Raw genomic sequence first — 18,567 nt, forward strand, 5'->3', positions numbered from 1 at the left:
GCCACCATGTTACATCTATATCTTCTGAAGGAACAATGTCCAATTAATGGGATTTTCTTGAATAAAATGTGAAAGAACCACTTGTATAGATATCTATATAATTTGTTCATCTTTTCTCTCTCTCTCTCTCTCTCTCTCTCTCTCTCTCTGTGTGTGTGTGTGTGTGTTGTGTTGTGACAATCTAATTTAGTAATAAATTTAACAATGCTTGCATTTTTGGGAATCTACCTTGCTCAGGATTACCTATCCAAAAGTCTTAGAGGGAAAAGAAGACAACGTTTTTTAACCAGAGGTGGTGTATGTTAGCTGCCCACATGCATGTTTGTGAATGCATGGAAGGACCAAACATGTAAAAGGTAAAGCAAACACTCAGGGTTTAAGCTTGGGGAGAAGACGGGAAAAGACAGAGTGAAGAACTTAATTAGTTATGATTTTAGTCTGACTAAATGAAAGTACAAAAATGCCACAGGGTCAATTAAAATGAATGTGTGAAGCCAGTGAGCAGTAAGTCATAAATGTGAAAAAAATGATTGAGGCTTGTTGAAAACAAGAAAAGAATACTTGGTTTTAAGTTCTGTTTACTGGGCTTCCAGTGGACATGCAGTTTATGGAAAGGTGGGTATGGCTTACTTTTGTATAATCTAGATAATGTGACCCGATCCCCTTTCCTTTCCTCAATAACTTCCTGTCCACATGTATGTTCTTCTGCATGCTGGCTTATAAAATTGGAATGTAGCTGTTGATTTTAGTTCGATGTCTCTGCGAGATGCATTCTGCTATCCACACGATATTTCTCATCTCTTGCTCCTTCAACTTCACATATGCGTAAAACACACCATAATGGAATTGCCTGTTGAATGCCAGCACATTCATTTGTACCTAAGGAAGGGAAAAGATGACACGGTCCATTGGTTTGTCTAGAACATACCACATTTATGAAGTAATAAACAAGCTAGAAATGGCTTCTGGTTCAGTAGTGCTCATTTGTTCTTAATTAGCGGGCAAGTTGGATAAATAGTGGGATCAGAGGCAACTTAGCACATCTTAAGGGAGTGTCACATGGACAAACATAGAAAGTATCAATGTACAATGTAAGTTCATGGGTTCACATGGTAGGCTTCACATTCTAGTGCTGATAGTAGAAAGGTGTGTTTGGGGAATACGTGTTTAAATTTGCAATATCTGTGAGGACACCCTGGTTTTCCTCTTCTACTTCACTAGTTATGCAAAAGCCACTTCTACGGTAAATATACACTCATCACATGACAACGTATGTGACACTATGTGTACCTGCAGGGTTCTGGCACTGTAAGGAAGTGAAAATATACAATGTTTATGGAAAGGCATCAATTGTCCTGATAACATATAAAAAGAAAGTTCAAGTGAAGAAATATTTAAAGTCCATGATAACAGCAACCACAACAGCACATAAATGAAAACATTTCCACTTTTGTCATACCTCACGTTCATAGAAAACATCTTCCAGTGTCTTCCCCTCAGTGCCACCTACAGCATCAAATAAAGGCTTGTAAACCTTAAAAACAAAGAGCGTAAATGTAAAGGATTTTTCAGTTTTTACAAATGCATATAAATATATATTCTTAGCAATAGAGATATTGCATGTGTGTGTGTATGTGTGTGTGTGTATGTGTATATAAGTGTGTGTATGTGTGTGAGTGTGTATGTGTGTGAAAGCATGTATGTGTATGTGAGTGTATGTAAGTGTGTGTGTGAAAGAGAGAGTGTGTGTGTGTATACTTTAAAGAAAATTTGTAACTGAAGTTCTGAGTGCTTTTGGTCAGGCCTTTGACTTCCTGACATCCTCCGACCCTGTAAAATATTCAAATAACCAAAGAGATGGCTGAATTCCCCCTTTCTCACTTTCTCACTTAGTCATGTACAGGGCAAAAGCTACATTTTTCTCATAGTACATTGACATTTTCACACATAAATGCATCAGACTCAGTGAACTCTTGCAAGTTTGCAAGTTTCTTGAGACAACAGCTGATACACCTCAAGGAAATTTTAAGGGCGGAAGGTGTGGAAACTGGGGAGAAGCCTAGCTCTTAATATTATAGTCAAGAGTTGCCCTCAATTATAAATGGAACGGTAAGGAATACTATTTGCTGGATTTCTTCTAGAAGAACTCAAAGACCCACAAGGAAACACCAATGTCAATATATATATATATATATATATATATATATATATATATATATATCCACTTATTAAACAATAACTCCTTAATGACAATACAGTATTCATTAGTGATTAGTATTGAGAAAAATATTTCCCTGTACATACGAAAATACAGATTTGAACAATATGAAAATGATCAAGACAAGTGCCATGAAAAATTGGTCCTTCAAAGGAAAGTGTGGGGGCTGTGTGTGCTGAGGACAGTGTGAGGCTTTGCCTGCTGTCCGGCAAATCAACGGGAGCAAATGTCATTCTTAAGCTGAGGATGTGAACTGCAGGTCATAGGACATACGTGTGACTACCCACAAGGCTGAGGAGGTGGCATCTGGGTGAGACTCATAACCATGTATGGAGAGTGCCATGCTGTCTCCGAGTGCCCAATGCCGGAGGGAGAGCGAGCGAATGGGTCTGTAAATCTCCCAGTTTCTGCCATTACTCAAAGGGGTTGGGGAAATCCTCGAGCATCCCATATTCTCTTGTAGCCCCTATAGTTACTTCGTCCTGACTCTTGTTTCCCCAGTGGGTACGTGGAAGGAACACTGGGGTCAGGCTCTTTTACAGAGTTTTGACATGAACCCCCACTTCCAGAAGCTCGCCTCAGCCTCCTGGGAAACTTGCTTTAAAAGGCACTTCAAGAAGTGCTCAGATAACCACTCCTGGGAGATTTAAACAAGGGCTTTCTTGGCAGGATTCTTAAAAGACACCAGCTTGGACTGGAAATTTGAAGTGTTTCTCTGGGAGGCATAATTACTGTAAGAGGCTCTGCTTGCTGCCATCTGGGTATAACTTTGGATGAGGTGTCTAAATGGGTGTGTGAGCTTCTCAAGGGTCTGCGCTGAAGTAACGCAAGGCACTCAGGGTGCTGGTGAAGTCACTTACTCCGTAATTATCTGCCACTCTCTTCATCTGCTCGAAGTCTTCAGCTTGCGCTAACAGCCGCAGCCCCTCCGGATAGAGCTTGCCACAGGTGGGGAAGAGGGTCTCTCTGTCTTCCTTGCTCAGCTCAGTGCCAAAGGAGTTCAGAGTGATGATTAAAGCGCGTCTGTCGGCCTCAAACTGAAGGCAAAAGACAGAAGGCAGCAAATCTCATCATCATTTACACCACAAGCTACGTGCAGAACTGCATTTCTGAAGTGATCCGCTGTCCGAGTCTAATTACAAAGTAGGCACACGTTACTAGTGTCCCTTTAGTTCCCTCTTGACAGGGAGAAATTTGTCTGCTGGGGGAAGCTGTGCAGCCCCGGGGGTGGTGGTGGGGGGACAGCCTGTGCCTCTTCAAACTCTACCGAAGCTTTCTTTTCCAGGTTCCTTGCAATGAGTCGCTTCACATGTTGTTTTCGTGTGTGTTACCAGAGTCGTCAATGTATTTTCCATAAAGGTGAGAATAACTCCAGGATCCTGCAGTAAGGTAATGTGAGCGGGTATGTGTGCTGGGAGGTGTGAACAGCGAAAGCGTGCATCTCGCCGTGTTACACACCCCTTCTCACTGCTCCTGACGCCACGGCTGGTGTTATTGATACTGTTTGTGGTGCTGAGGATTCGATCCAGGGCCTGACGCACATCACGCTGGCTCTACCGTGGAGCCGCATCCCTAGTCCTATTTATTTATTCTATGTAATTAAACTTTATACTTTATGCCATCTGCATTTTCACAATTTGGATTTTTTTTTTAATGACCGGCTATCTCTGATTCTGTAGCTAAGAATCATGAGTCTTAGTGTGATTTGTCTTCCTTGTGAGGCCAGATTCCTTAGGATCCTTAAGTAGGTCAATGTGTATTCATGACCTCTGCCAAAAACCGTAGGCCCCTGAACTCCTATTCCATTCATCCTGCTTCCTGTAATCATGCCTTTTTTCTTTTTTTCTTTATTGAATATCGTCTTCATTTACATTGCCAATGGTAAAACCTTTCCTGATTTCCCCCTCCCCCACGCCTTCTTTCTTAAGATTTCTTTCCTATTCCTTTGTTCCTCATGTTTCTGCTTTTTCTCAGTTATCCTCATCTTCACTTTAACTATTCCATCTTCATCTTTTTTATCATGGAAAAGTATGATGTATATATATATAATATGTATACTATATATTTTATACATATATGGTATATATGGTACATATAATATACATACATATGTATATATATACACAGATTATATATACCACATAAATTTATCTTTTAACTCACTGAGTTCAGTTTGTAATCCTATATACAAATGGGTATGGGGCCATCCACCGGGGCATGGGGAACCTACCAACGACCACATCACACTCTTATAGAAAAATAACTCTCCTCCAGGAGCCACATCAACTGCCAATAGTTCCTCAGCTAGAGGTTGTCTGGTCATATGCAGAAGCCAGACTGTAACGGCATTTGCTTCCAAATAAGGCTACCCTGTTTCTGACCCACCCATAATTTCCATGAGACAATCAAAAGGACCAGTGGGAACACATAAAGGTCATCTTTACTCTCTCCTGGCCTTTAAAACTGAGATGATCTTACGCAGGTCTGTACAGGTAACCTCAACTACCGTAAGTTCACGAGTGTAACACCATGTCCAGGTGAAAGCATTTCACAGGCTCCTCCCCCATCCTCTGGCTCTTATAACATTCTTCCCAGGCCGCTTTCTACTCCCTCAAGGGCCCCACCTTCTATGCTGAGTATTCAGGAATTCTTCTCCAAGTTGTTGAAATACTTTGTACTTACTATGTCATTTTAAAATCTGTCCCTGTATTTTTTCACTTCCTACTCTTAACTCTTGGAAGGACCATGTCCTTTTCTATTCGTTGCTCATTTCTGGACTCAATGCCTATTGCAGATGAGTATTCTATCTATTGAATCTAGCAGATCAGTTTGTTTGACTTTATCACTTTTGAACTGTCTACAATATTTGCTACAGTGATGCTACTCGAAGTCATAACTCAGTAGCTTTGACGTCAATGGGAAAAATGCAGAATCTCAAGCCGTAGCCTACAGTTAAACCAATGGAATTACACTCTGCCCTTTAACAAGAATCCACAGCTGTTCACCTGCACAAGAAAGCTGAAAACACTGGCTCTGTGCTGTCCTTCATTACTCTCCCCACTTACTAGCTAGTGACGAAGCCAGGCCTACAACAGCTCTAATGGAAGGCTTCTGTTAGAGCAGGTGTTTCTTATCATCAGGGGAGCGAGTGTTCCCACTGGTCCTTTTGATTCGTCTCATGGAAATTATGGGTGGGTCAGAAGCAGGGTAGCCTTATTTGGAAGCAAATGCCGTTACAGTCTGGCTCCTGCATATGGCCAGCCTTGTAAATCATTTTAGAACTTCCAGGGAAAGGAGAAGAAAGGAAAGTGGGATTGTGCGTGGCAATAAGAATCCTTGAAATAAACAACATGTGGGTAGCTGCTCCAGATATTTTTTTCTAGTTGTAAGATGTTAGAATTTTATGGAGGGAAATATAACAGGTTAGGCATCAAGACAGCAGAGACGCCACCAGAGGAAACTGCTGCTCGAGGGAGCATGGGGCATTTGGAGAATGGTCACAAGTAAGCCACTGGAAAACAGAATAAACAGGTACACGGAGAGAAATCAGGCTCAGAAAAGATGAGTTTGAACATAATGGATTATCCAATAGTCCATTCATTTCCTATGCTTTGCCTTGATTAGTTTATTTCAGCTTGTAAGCACACGTTCCATTCCGTACCCCAGCGTGCTAAACCTACACCGAGGAGGAAGGGGTGCTCCCATAAAGAGCCCTTTGTTCCTAACATGTGCTTCTGTTTCCTGCCTATTTGGATGTTTTCTTTCGGATTCCTTTTATAGTTTAATGTTCTTTCTTCCTTTAGTTTGAAAGCTCTTGGCACGCATGAGGAGCCTCATAGTGAAAATGACTATAATTTTAAAAGTTTAAAAACATCTTCTTTGATCATCCCTAAGCACAGTCTGACGCGGCTGAGATTCTAGGAGGCCCTTCTCTTTCTCCTCTCTCTTTATAGTCTTTTCTCTCCTCCACTTTCTCCCCCTCCTCTACAGGCCTGGGTTTTTTTTTTAATTAGATATATTTTTATTTACATTTCAAATGTTGTCCCCTTTCCTGGATTCCCACCCCAAAGTTCGCTAACTTATCCCCCCTCCCCTGCTCAGCAATCCACCCACTCCTGCTCCCTGTTCTGGCATTGAGTCTTCTCAGGATCAAGGGCCTCTCCGCCCTTTGATGTCCAACAAGGCCATCCTCTGCTGCCTATGCATCTGGAGCCATGGGTCCCTCCATGTGTACACTTTGATTGATGGTTGATTGATGGTTTAGTCCCTGGGAGCTCTGGGGGTACTGGGTGACTCATATTGTTGTTCCTCCTATGGCTCTGCAAACCCCTTCAGCTCCTTGGGCCCTTTCTCTAGCTCCTCCATTGGGTACCCTGTGCTCAGTTCAAAGGTTGGCTGAGAGTGTCCTCTGTATTTGTCATGCACTTTGCAAAGCTTCCCAGGTGACAGCTATATCAGACTCCGGTCAGCAAGCACTTGCTGGCATCCACAATAGCGTCTGGGTTTTGTAACTGTATATAGGATGGGTCCCTAGGTAGGGCAGTCTCTGGATGGTCTTTCCCTCAGTCTCTGCTCCACATACCCTGTCTCTGTATCTCCTATTCCCTCTAGATAAGCACTCTCCCTCTGAACTACCTTCCTGAATCTTTAATGCTCTCTTCTACTACAGCAAGTTGTTTGAGGTCTCCCATCAACTGACACTCAAGACCATATACATGGAATATAATAAGTTGTAGTGCTTTGTAGCTGCAGAAATATAAAGAGACCAAGTATGTGATCTTCAATACATATAAAACTGATTACTCTTTTGTTTGTTTGTTTGTTCGGTTGGTTTTTTGCTTTTTATTTTTATTTTTTTAGTTTATTTTCTATATTCTTTGTTTACATTCCAAATGTTTTCTCCTTTCCCAGTTACCCCCTCCCCTTATGTCCCATAAGCCCTCTTCTCTCCACCCATTCCCAATCACCCCCTCCCATTTCTCTGTCCTGGTACTCCCCTACAATGGGGGATCAAGCCTTTCCAGGACCAGGAGCCTCTCCTTCCTTCTTCTTGGGAATCATTTGATATGCTAATTGTGTCTTGAGTATTCAGAGCTTCTGGGCTAATTAATATCCATTTATCAGTGACTGCATTTCATGTGTATTCTTTTGTGATTGGGTTACCTCACTTAGAATGATATTTTCCAGTTTCAACCATTTGCCTAAAAATTTCATGAATTCATTGTTTTTAATTGCTGAGTAGTATTCCATTGTGCAAATATACCACATTTTCTGTATCCATTCCTCCATTGAGGGACATCTGGGTTCTTTCCAGCTTCTGGCTATTATAAATAAGGTTGCTATGAACGAACATAGTGGAGCATGTGTCCTTATTTCATGCTGGGGAATCCTCTGGGTATATGCCCAGGAGTGGTATTGCAGGGTCCTCTGGAAGTGTCATGCCCAGTTTTCTGAGGAACGACCAGGCTAATTTCCAGACTGTTTATACCATCTTACAATCCCACCAGCAGTGGAGGAGTGTTCCTCTTTTTCAGCATCCTCGCCAACACCTGCTGTCTCCTGAGTTTTTAATCTTAGCTATTCTGATTGGTGTGAGGTGAAATCTTAGGGTTGTTTTGATTTTCATTTCCCTAATGACTAATGATGTTGAACATTTCTTAAGGTGCTTCTCAGCCATTTGAATTTCTTCAGGTGAAAATTCTTTGTTTAGCTCTGTACCCCATTTTTAATAGGGTTATTTGGTTCTCTAGGGTCTAACTTCTTGAGTTCTTTGTATATATTGGATATTAGCCCTCTGTCAGATGTAGGGTTGGTGAAGATCTTTTCCCAATTTGTTGGTTGCTGTTTTGTCCTTTGCCTCACAGAAACTTTGTAACTTTATGAGGTCCCATTTGTCAATTCTTGATCTTAGAGCACAAACTATTGGTGTTCTGTTCAGGAACTTCTCCCCTGTGCCCATGTCCTCAAGGGTCTTCCCCGGTTTCTTTTTTATTAGTTTCAGTGTGTCTGGTTTTATGTGGAGGTCCTTGATCCACTTGGAGTTGAGTTTAGTACGAGGAGATAAGAATGGATCAATTCACATTCTTCTGCATGCTGACCTCCAATTGAACCAGTACCATTTGTTGAAAAGGCTATCTTTTTTCCACTGGTTGTTTTCCGCTCCTTTGTTGAAGATCAAGTGACCATAGGTGTGTGGGTTCAGTTCTGAGTCTTCAATCCTATTCCATTGGTCCACTTGCCTGTCACTGTACCAATACCATGCAGTTTTTAACACTATTGCTCTGTAGTATTGCTTGAGGTCTGGTATACTGATTCCCCCAGAAGTTCTTTTATTGTTGAGAATAGTTTTAGCTACCCTGGGTTTTTTGCTATTCCAGATGAATTTGAGAATTGCTCTTTCTAACTCTATGAAGAACTGAGTTGGGATTTTAATGGGGATTGCATTGAATCTGTAGATTGCTTTTGGTAAGATGGCCATTTTAACTATATTAATCCTGCCAATTCACGAGCATGGAAGATTTTTCCATTTTCTGAGGTGTTCTTCAGTTTCTTTCTTCAGAGACCTAAAATTCTTCTCATACAGATTTTTCATTTGTTTGGTTAGAGTCACCCCAAGATACTTTATATTGTTTGTGTTTATTGTGTTTATTGTGTCATTTCCCTAACTTCTTTCTCAGCCTGCTTATCCTTTGAGTATAGGAAGGCTACTGATTTGCTTGAGTTGATTTTATAACCAGCTACTTTGCTGAAGTTGTTTATCAGTTGTAGGAGTTTTCTGGTGGAGTTTTTTGGGTCACTTAAGTAGACTATCATATCATCTGCAAATAGTGATAGTTTGATTTCTTCTTTTCCAATTTGTATCCCTTTGACCTCCTTATGTTGTCTAATTGCTTTAACTAGAACTTCAAGTACTATATTGAAAAGATATGGAGAGAGAGGGGGCAGCCTTGTCTAGTCCCTGATTTTAGTGGGATTTTGCTTCAAGTTTTTCTCCATTTAAAACTGATTACTCTTATCTGAGCATATTTTTAGAAAAGTTGTAATTGTTTGCCACGTGGAGCTGATATTTCTATGTAAATGTATAAAGACAGTTCTATGTGATTTGTATTCTTCGAGTAGGAAAGAAAACACAAGAACACTAGGTTTATATTAGTTCAAATTTTTCTACTGATAACCAATTTTTCTAAAACACTATTGAGAATTGCAAAGGCATACTTCTTACATATTCTTGTTATTACAGGTTATGCAATATAATATTGCTTATGAATTGATGCATTTTTATACACAAAAGAACTGTAGGTGCTGAAGCAATATGCCACCTTGTATAAGTACATAGGAACTTAATCTCAACTGCTCAAATCCTGACATTGATTTTTACTGATGGTGTGCCCCAAGGGGAGGTTTAGCCATCTGGGTGCCTCAGGGGCCCCTTTAGAAAGGTATCAGTCTTGAAGTCCAAGGGAGCTCATTTATACAGAGCTCTAGCATATAGTGATTTAGCATACAGTAATGCTAAGTTTTGGATTTTCATCCTTTTCTTTCAAGTGCTCATGGTGGTTTAAATAAGAATGGTCCCTATAGATAGGCGCATATATTTCAATGCTTAGTCACAAGACAGTAGTAGCACTATTTGAAAATAATTAGGAAGTGTGGCCTTGTTGAAGGAGGTATGTTACTGGGGCTGGGCTTTGGCAAGTCCTTGTCAAGGCCAGAATCCTAGTCTCTCTCTCTCTCTCTCTCTCTCTCTCTCTCTCTCTCTCTGCCTGTGGATCAGGATGTAGCTCTCAGCTACCTGGCTGCATGTGGCCATGATGAACATGGGCTAAACCTCAGAGACTGTAAGCAGACTGCCAATTTATATCTTTCTCTAATGGTTGCCTTGGTCTTGGTGTCTCTGCACATCAGTAGAATACTGACCAAGATAGTACCGAAGATTGAACTCAGGACGTCATGCATTTTTGGCAAGGGTGTTACAACTGAGTTATATCCTCTGGACAATGCTTTCTGGTAAGAGTCATTGTACATTTTTTATAAGGTTACATACAGGTTTTATGAAAACTTTTATGTTACGTATTTCTGGGCATAGATTGACACACCACTACTAAACCAAGAAAAGTTATACCAACTGGCAAGTGCAGTTTGGATGAAATGGTGAGCAATTAAATCTATTCAAAGAAAGACAACCACTGCCTAAGATTGATATATTCTTCATTATGTAACTGGCATGTCCAAGAGAGACTAGCTCACTTGTGACACCGTCATAAAAAAGTGTTTTTTATTTGTTAAATTCCCACTTCATAATATGTAATAGCAAAACATATTTTCATAGTTTTTCAGACACTGATAAGATTTTTATTTTAAGGACTGATTGGCTTTACTTTAAACATTTCAACAAGGAATAGCAAAGTAACCAACTATAAAATTGCATGAGTACATATTTTGAGAACTAATTAGATCAAAAGCAGTTTCAGAATTGTAATAAAATATATGCAAATGCAACCTGTAATTTTTTATTTTTGCCTAAAGGATAGTACTTAATAGATTTTTCTTGAAACCAGAAGTCCTTTAGAGAGAGAGAGAGAGAATACAAATATTCCCTAAATAAAACTTAGTTTCGAAGGACAAAATAAGGATTTAGAAGCTGGGCAGTGGCAGTGCATGCCTTTAATCCCAGTGCTTGGGAGGCAGAGGCAGGTGGATTTCTGAGTTGAGACCAGCCTGGTTTACAATTCCAGAACATCCAGGGCTACACAGAGAAACCTTGTCTCAAAACACCAAAAAAAAAAAAATTAATAAAAATAAATAAATAAATAAATAAACAAATAAATAAAAGGGATTTAGAAAACATCAAAATGGTATCCCTTTCATTTATCAAGAGGATTAGGCAGCCATAAGATGTCTGTTAAATACAATCCGGGATGAACACCAGCCTCACTTGATGTCTACCTCAATCTCCCATGTATTTAGATGTCAATCTTCTGTCAAGGAGGACCTCTGAGTGTGCGTGTGATCTTTGGTGATACAAAGAAAATTTAAAACGATATAACATCAGTTCCAGAGAAGACGTGGATGTGGAGCTGCACACATAATCAAATTCCTGCTGATTGTGCACTTTAAGTATATCCTTCCTGCTGAAAGCTGCATTGGCAGAGGACTGCTGAGCTAACCTCTGGTTAAGGTCTGTGTAAGGATTATGCCACTGTAAGAGGCACAATGGGCTGCAGTGCCAACCTGCAGAATTTCCTGCTGCTCAATGTTTCCTCTTTGGAGCGAATTTGAGTGGGTATCATAAGAGTATTTATAATCTACCAGTTGTTAGTAGTACACAAAATGGTTACTGGATTGTAGCATACTTTCTATGTATCCATCAACACGAATCATAACCACACATTCATAGTCATCTTGTTTGGCTGATTTGTGCAGTGCTAGAAATGGAACCCAAGGCCCCGTATGTGTTAGTAAGTGTTCAACCATCAAGCTGCAATGCTGGCTTCTAAGAAAACAATACCCTTAAGATATCAAATGACATTGCTGATTGAATTTTCAAGTAATTTCTAAGATACAAAACAAGTAAGATCTAAGATACATCATGGTCAAAGCAAGGACAATTATGTAAACTTATTATCTGGCAAAGACAGAGCCAAAGACTCCTTCTTACCTCAAGAATGGGACACATAATGTCTGCTGTGACATCACCATGATCCTTGCAGAATTTGTAGAATGCCTCAAGGTAAGACTTAGAAAGAAGGAAGATTTTTTTAACAAGGAAATGAGTAATTCCATAACTTCTAGGTCATCTTTTCATAGCTTATAAAATGCTTTACTAGACACTGGATTGTTTCTACCATAGGATATTCTGTACTGGATTTAATAGAGATTTAATATTCCTATGGCCAGACTGAAAAATAAATCCAAAAAAGAACAAAATTGCATTTTATCACAGTATCTAATTACTTAACAATCATTTTCTTGTACTATTCTTGGATTACTTTATGTAGTTGATTCCAGCTATTCTAACAAGAGTGCCAAGTCCTTCTCTGAGCTTTGTAAATGATTTAGTAACTCTGATATTAAATCTCATAAGACACATTGTCTTTGACTGTGGGAATACATTGGAAAAGCAGAGTCTGGGTTGTAAGGTTAGACTGCCTGTGTTGGCACTCCAGCTCCAATACTTAACTAACTCAATACTAAGTTAACTATTTCTGTGAAAGAAAGTCTCATCTCTTCATATACCTCAGGTTAAGACAAGGAACAAGAATTGTACAAATGTTGTAGCTTAGCTATTAAATTGGGTGAATCAAGGCCCATGAACTGCTTAGAACACTCTGTTCTGTTGGTTGGTCTTAGGAATGTCTCTTTTCAGCTCAAGTGTCTCTTCATAAAACAAAAGGTTGCATATAATAAAATACTATTGAGTGGACCATGTATTTAAGTTTAATACACTATTTTCATACCGTAGTAGTACATGTTAATTTATGACAGTGTATACTAGCAGATTTTGCTTGGCTTATAGTACACATTCTACTCTAATGGTGGCAAAACAATTCAGAGAATCAGATCATGCAGTGTTACATATGACATAGAATCTACCAGTTGGGAGTACCAACATGGGTTTAATTATCTGTATGTCTGCACGTAAAATTCCGAGTTCTGTAACAAGATCTACAGCAGAGACAGACACTATAAATAAAATGCCCTACTGTGTATGCCAGTTGTCTTTGATATAGGTTCTCTCTCTCTCTCTCTCTCTCTCTCTCTCTCTCTCTCTCTCTCTCTCTCTCTCTCTTTCTCTCTCTCTTTCTCACACACACATACACACACACACACATACACACACACACACACACACATACATATATATATATACACATTTACCATCATCTAACCCACACTTTTTTCATTGAAAGCTTGAAAGCTTTGGATACAGAACAAAGGATACAAAAGAATATATATGCTAATTATTCTTAAAAATCTTGCTTAGGATAAGAGTAACTGACGTACATTCATATAACTAAAAATAATAGTCAAAACAATACAGGCAATATTCCAAATATGCATCATTTAATAATTGCAGAGGTTAGCCATTGGGTAAAGTAACTTTGTTAATACTGAATTCCAACTCTATTATATCAATGAATCAAAAAAATACACTTGAGAAAACCATTACCTTGTATAGTTTATTGCGCAGTAGTTCAATATTCAGTTCATCAAGAGTGTTTTCAGACATACAATCTTGAAAGAATGGAGCTGAAAGAAAACGGATATAAGTCACGAGCCAGTGTACAAATCTGTCATTCATCAAGCATTTCCTGTGTGAACCCTAGACACTGCTTGCAATTCCAAACAGTAAATACACATTAGCTTATTTAATCTTCACAGCCCCTTGGAAATAGTCACTGAAGGGTCTTTTTGAAATTCCTTATACCCTATCACACCCTTATAGCAGTAATTAGCATCTGCACCTTACCAGGCTCATTGTTTTACTAAAACTGTGTTTAAATACATTTTCAAAACTGTTACACTACAATATAAAGTGAGTATGTTGGGGTAAACTAAGTTACCCAAGTCTTAGTACAGGGACCCAGCAGAGATTTGCTTCCTATTTACAGATCACTCATTCCAGACTTACCTTGTTTCCATAGGTTATACTACCTGAGCCTCAGGTACATAAAGATGATTCAGCTACCAAACGCCCTTGACTTTTTAACATATCTCTTTAAAGGGCAACCATTTTGTCTCAGAACATGGGTTCATGTGTAGGGCATGTTCTTAGCATGCAAAATACCCTGTTTAACCTTGCTCTCCAAATTAATTATTTTATTTTGGTTTTTATATTTTTTATATGAATGGGTATTTTGTCTGTAAAATACACATGCATTTTTGTGGATGCCCAGTGCCTGCAGAGACCAGAAGAAGTTTTGGCTCCCCTGTAACTGCAGCAACAGTTTGAACCACTGTGTGAGTGCTAGGAATTGAACCCAGTTCCTCCATAATAGCTGCCAGTGCTGACATTTCTTTAACTCCTGCTCTGCCAATTAAAATAAAAGCTACTTTGCCAATGATCAACAATGAATTACTGCCATTCTAGATATCCTGACAGTAGTAGTTAATGCATGAAAACTTCCCCTTTAACATTTTGAACAATGACATTATTATCAGCACCAAATTATAATGAAATTAAGTCATCTCATAACTGATCTAGATAATTTCATAGAAAGTCCCAAGTGGCTCATAACAATGACATTTCTATTCTTTGTAAAACAAAATGCTCCCTAGATATGACCCGAATTAGATAAGAGTTTAATATGAAAGAATAAAGAACTAATTGTATAAAACACAGAAAAGAAAGCAGTAGTTTGAGTACTCTCAAGTTCATTTAATTTCTATGACCTGGTAGAAAGCATAAGGATTTGGAAGTTGGGATATGAGCCCTACCCTTTCCCTAATCAGTGACAAAGATCAGCTTGTCTCATTCAACCTTCACCTGAGAAATGCAAGCTTACCCAACCTTATCTATTTTTTGTTTGTGTGTTTATATATATTTCTGTACATATGCATGGATGCCTATATACATGTGTATGTGTGAGTGGATGTGTGTGTGTGAGAGAGAGTGGATATGTGTGTGTGTGTGTGTGTGTGTGTGTGTGTGTGTGTGTGTATATACAGGCAGAAGCTAGAGGACACTTTAGGTGTCATTCCTTAAGAGCCACCCACCTTGGTTTTGAGATAGTCTCTCACTGGCCTGAAGCTTGCCAAGTCCAGGGGGTCCAGCAGGTCCTATGGCTCTCTGCCTCCCCAGTGCTGGGATTAGAGGATGTGCCTCAACACTTGTGCTTTTTTTTTTGAGACTCAAACTCAAAGTCCTTATGCCTGCAGGATAAGTGCTTTACCAACTGAGCAATCTCCCCAAGCCTAGATGCTTCTTATTGCTGTGTTGTGTTCTTTGTTTTCGTGAAGCAGGACCTCTCTGTGTAACCACACAGATCTTAGATGTCCCACCTTCCTGCCTTAGCCTTCCACATACATACGTATGTGCCACCATGTCCAGCTCAGATATCCTCACAGCTATGAATCTGAATTGTATAAAACTGCATTCATAAAAATGTTGCATAATGAAGGTACATTTTCTAATATCTCTGCTAACATGCACAGGCCATTTGACAAATAAGTATTCATACCTAATGGTGTTTCAACCAGCACAGCCTTGAAGAGATCTGAGGTGGTCTCTGCAATGTTGACAGCTTCCATCTCTGTGAAACGGCCCAGTGGGTGACACTTGGCTAGAACTTCTTTCACAGACTTCTTTTGCAATGCCCCATTCATGAGTAGAATTATGTTGTCTATCATATAGCTGCATCTAGAATAGTACTCAAGGGTTAGAAAAAGGATAACACACACACACACACACACACACACACACACACCTCCGTCTGGACCACTGGGTCATGAAGGATGAGGGGAGGAGTGTCAGTGTTAAGAACAATGGTGGATGCTGAATGCTTTTCACCTACAGGGAGTGTCTGTGTATTTAATATTAAAATGGCAGAAGAGGTCAATACTTACCTAAAGAACGTGGTGCTTTTCAAAAGTTATTTTTAGTTGATCTAGATAAGATGTTAGTGCTGTTATTATTCTATTTCATAGGAACCAGAGGCCCAGAGAGAAGCAAATATAGCCCACGATAGCAGCTATAGCTAACAAATAGGCCAGCCAAGGTCCAAACTCAGGTAGTGTGCTTGTGGGACACTAGTTTTAAATCCTTGTAGTATGCTGCTTTTAGTGTTTAGGACCACAAGTAGATTGGGGAGCTCTTGAATGAGAAGAGACAGTGTGGGAAAAAGACAGTTTCAGTGTGCAGATATTTTGGACAGAATGAGTTATAGCTAAGAAGATACTAGGAAGATTCAGAAGTGTAATCTAAAGACAGCTAGAGGCAGGGAGAGGGCAGGTTAAAGCTAGAAAACAAAGCGCTGACGGGGTTTAAGCTCATTCCCTAGATGAGCTTATGCCCACTTGACACAATCTGAGGAAGGAACCTCAATTGGGAAAAATGCTTCCAGAAGACTGGGCTGTAGGTAAACCTGTAGGACATTTAGATAATTACTGATAGACGTGGGAGGGCTGCCCCTAGGCTAGAGATCTTGAGTTCTGTAAGAAAGCAGGCTAAACAAACAAGCAAGCAGCATCCCTCCATGGCCTCGGCATCAGCTCCTGCCTCCAGTTCTGCCCAGCTTCAGCTCCTGCCCTAGCTTTTCTCATTGGCCAACATTCAGGGGATGTAAGCCAAAGAAATCCTTTTCCATGGCAGGATGGCCATGGCATTTCGTCATAGCAATAGAAACTCTAACTAAGACAGTATATAAAGTGTTTCCTCTGTAGGAGGAACCTCACCATTTAAGGTCTGAAAGATACGGCATAGAATAGCCAGATGGGAAGAGAGCCAGGGCAGCGAACTCCAAAAAGCTCTAGAAAGTTATAAGGAAATGTTATAGAGTATCATTGAACACAGGCACATTAACACTAGACACTGACACAGGCATCCATTGGCTATAGCAACTAAGAGCACATCTGAGAGAGTAAAAGCACTCAGAGAGGTATGCTTGTTGGTGAAGAGACAGGCAGAGCCTGATCAGTGTATGTTTAAAGAGATTAGGAAAGAGAAGGGGAGAGAGAGAGAGAGAGAGAGAGAGAGAGAGAGAGAGAGAGAGAGAGACAGAGAGACAGAGAGACAGAGAAACAGACAGAGACAGAGACAGAGAAACAGACAGAGAGACAGATAGAGAGATGGAGAGAGAGGGGGAGAGAGAGAGGGAGAGAGAGAGTTCATACCACAAGCTGACCTTAATGTAAGGGGAAGTAGCCTTGTAGTGACAGGAGCCTTATGATTTAGGTTAGTATTGGTTTCAGCTGAGAGAGAAGCAAGGGTGTGTGGTGGGAAGTGGGAAGAAGCTGGTGGCAGATTGGAGGAGGGAAGGACCGTCGACTGATGAATGGACAGAGGACCTCTAGTTTAACGGTGGTGGAAGACTGCATCATTGCCACAATATAGATTTGAAAAGTGCTACCTTGCCGTGGACTGCAGTGAAACTGGAAACTTGGAAATGCTACTGCTGGAGCCCGGTGCATGGGCTACAGGCTTACCAATTTATTTCGAGCTGGAAAACCAAGTCTTCTTTGCTCTGGAAGGACTACAGTCAACCCCACTGAGAATTCTAAGCAGCCTTCTTGAAGGGGACAATTATCCCTTCATAAAAAGCACTTGACTATAAAGTTCTGTTACCTCCCAAACAGCAGTACCAAATTTAGACTTTGTGAAATTTTAGAATCCACTTTATCTGTTGAAAATGATTCTAGCATGGAATCATTTATTTAACTGTCCCTTTAGGCTAGAAAGAAATTACCTGATAAAGAATTTGCTACCTCTTAATAGTCACTGGTAAGCTTTGGGCACTGGGCGTTCCCACAGCACCTCTGAAATGTACCAGCACATGCACAGCTGACACTCTGCAGCTTAAGTCAGTGGTACGAAGAGGATTTGCCCACATGTAATGTCCTTCAGAGGGTGCAGACATGTGTGTATTGTATATGCATATGTTTCTGCTATTATAGAAGTTGGCTTCCTATCAAAAAGAACAAGGGCAGTACTGACTGGATTGAATTTTATTTCAACTTTCTTTTTGAATGGACTTGTTTCTCAGATGGGACAATAACACCAGTTCTCTTAGCATCCTTTAGGAAATGAATGCTTGGGAGATATATGTGTATATGCTACACATATATACCAGGTTTATCAACATCAACAGTTGGGCATTGAGCAATTATCAAAAGATAGACTACTTTCTCCAGCCATAATACCTGTAAAACTCCCTGGCCATGAATATGGTGGCCAACTTCAAGACAACTAGTTTTCTATCTAGTTCAAACTCCTGCTTTAGATAATTGTACTCAGAGGTACTGTTATAGCCAGGATCAGTACTTACTCAGGTGAAGTAATTTTCACTACTATTCATGGTCTACACCAATGTCCTGATTTTTAGCTACTTTCTAAATCTATACCTTAGTATTGATATCTGGGAAATTCATGAAGACACATAAAATTATGTGATAGTCATTCAATTTTAAAAATACTTTAAGTTGTTAAAAGTAGGCCATAGGTTGAGCATGGTGGAACACAGCTCTAATACTAACACAAAGGGTCGTGAAGTGAAGGAATCACAGGTTCGAGGCCAAATTGAGTTATATAGTGAGATTTCAAAATTGTAAGTAGATGTTAGTCCTTGTAGAGTTTGTAGAACATGAAGCATTTTTTTCATGTTCTCCCTCAGGCCTCCCAACAGTCTACTGCA

At 39.9% G+C, this 18,567-nt stretch overlaps 1 protein-coding gene across 1 annotated transcript in view; it reads right to left on the reverse strand.

The window, feature by feature from the left end:
• Positions 1–600: 600 nt before the first annotated feature.
• Positions 601–18,567, reverse strand: part of Atp6v0d2 (ATPase H+ transporting V0 subunit d2) — a 48,718-nt gene continuing 30,751 nt past the window's right edge. The window contains exons 3-8 of the mRNA XM_052175439.1: positions 15,400–15,578; positions 13,389–13,468; positions 11,877–11,954; positions 3,079–3,255; positions 1,460–1,534; positions 601–879 (exon numbers count right to left, since the gene is read on the reverse strand). Coding sequence (XP_052031399.1) covers positions 718–879; positions 1,460–1,534; positions 3,079–3,255; positions 11,877–11,954; positions 13,389–13,468; positions 15,400–15,578 — 751 coding nt within the window. The 3' untranslated portion in view covers positions 601–717. The remainder of the gene's footprint in view (positions 880–1,459; positions 1,535–3,078; positions 3,256–11,876; positions 11,955–13,388; positions 13,469–15,399; positions 15,579–18,567) is intronic.

This window comes from Apodemus sylvaticus, chromosome 3 (assembly GCF_947179515.1).
Source record: "Apodemus sylvaticus chromosome 3, mApoSyl1.1, whole genome shotgun sequence".
NCBI classification, from domain to species: domain Eukaryota; kingdom Metazoa; phylum Chordata; class Mammalia; order Rodentia; family Muridae; genus Apodemus; species Apodemus sylvaticus.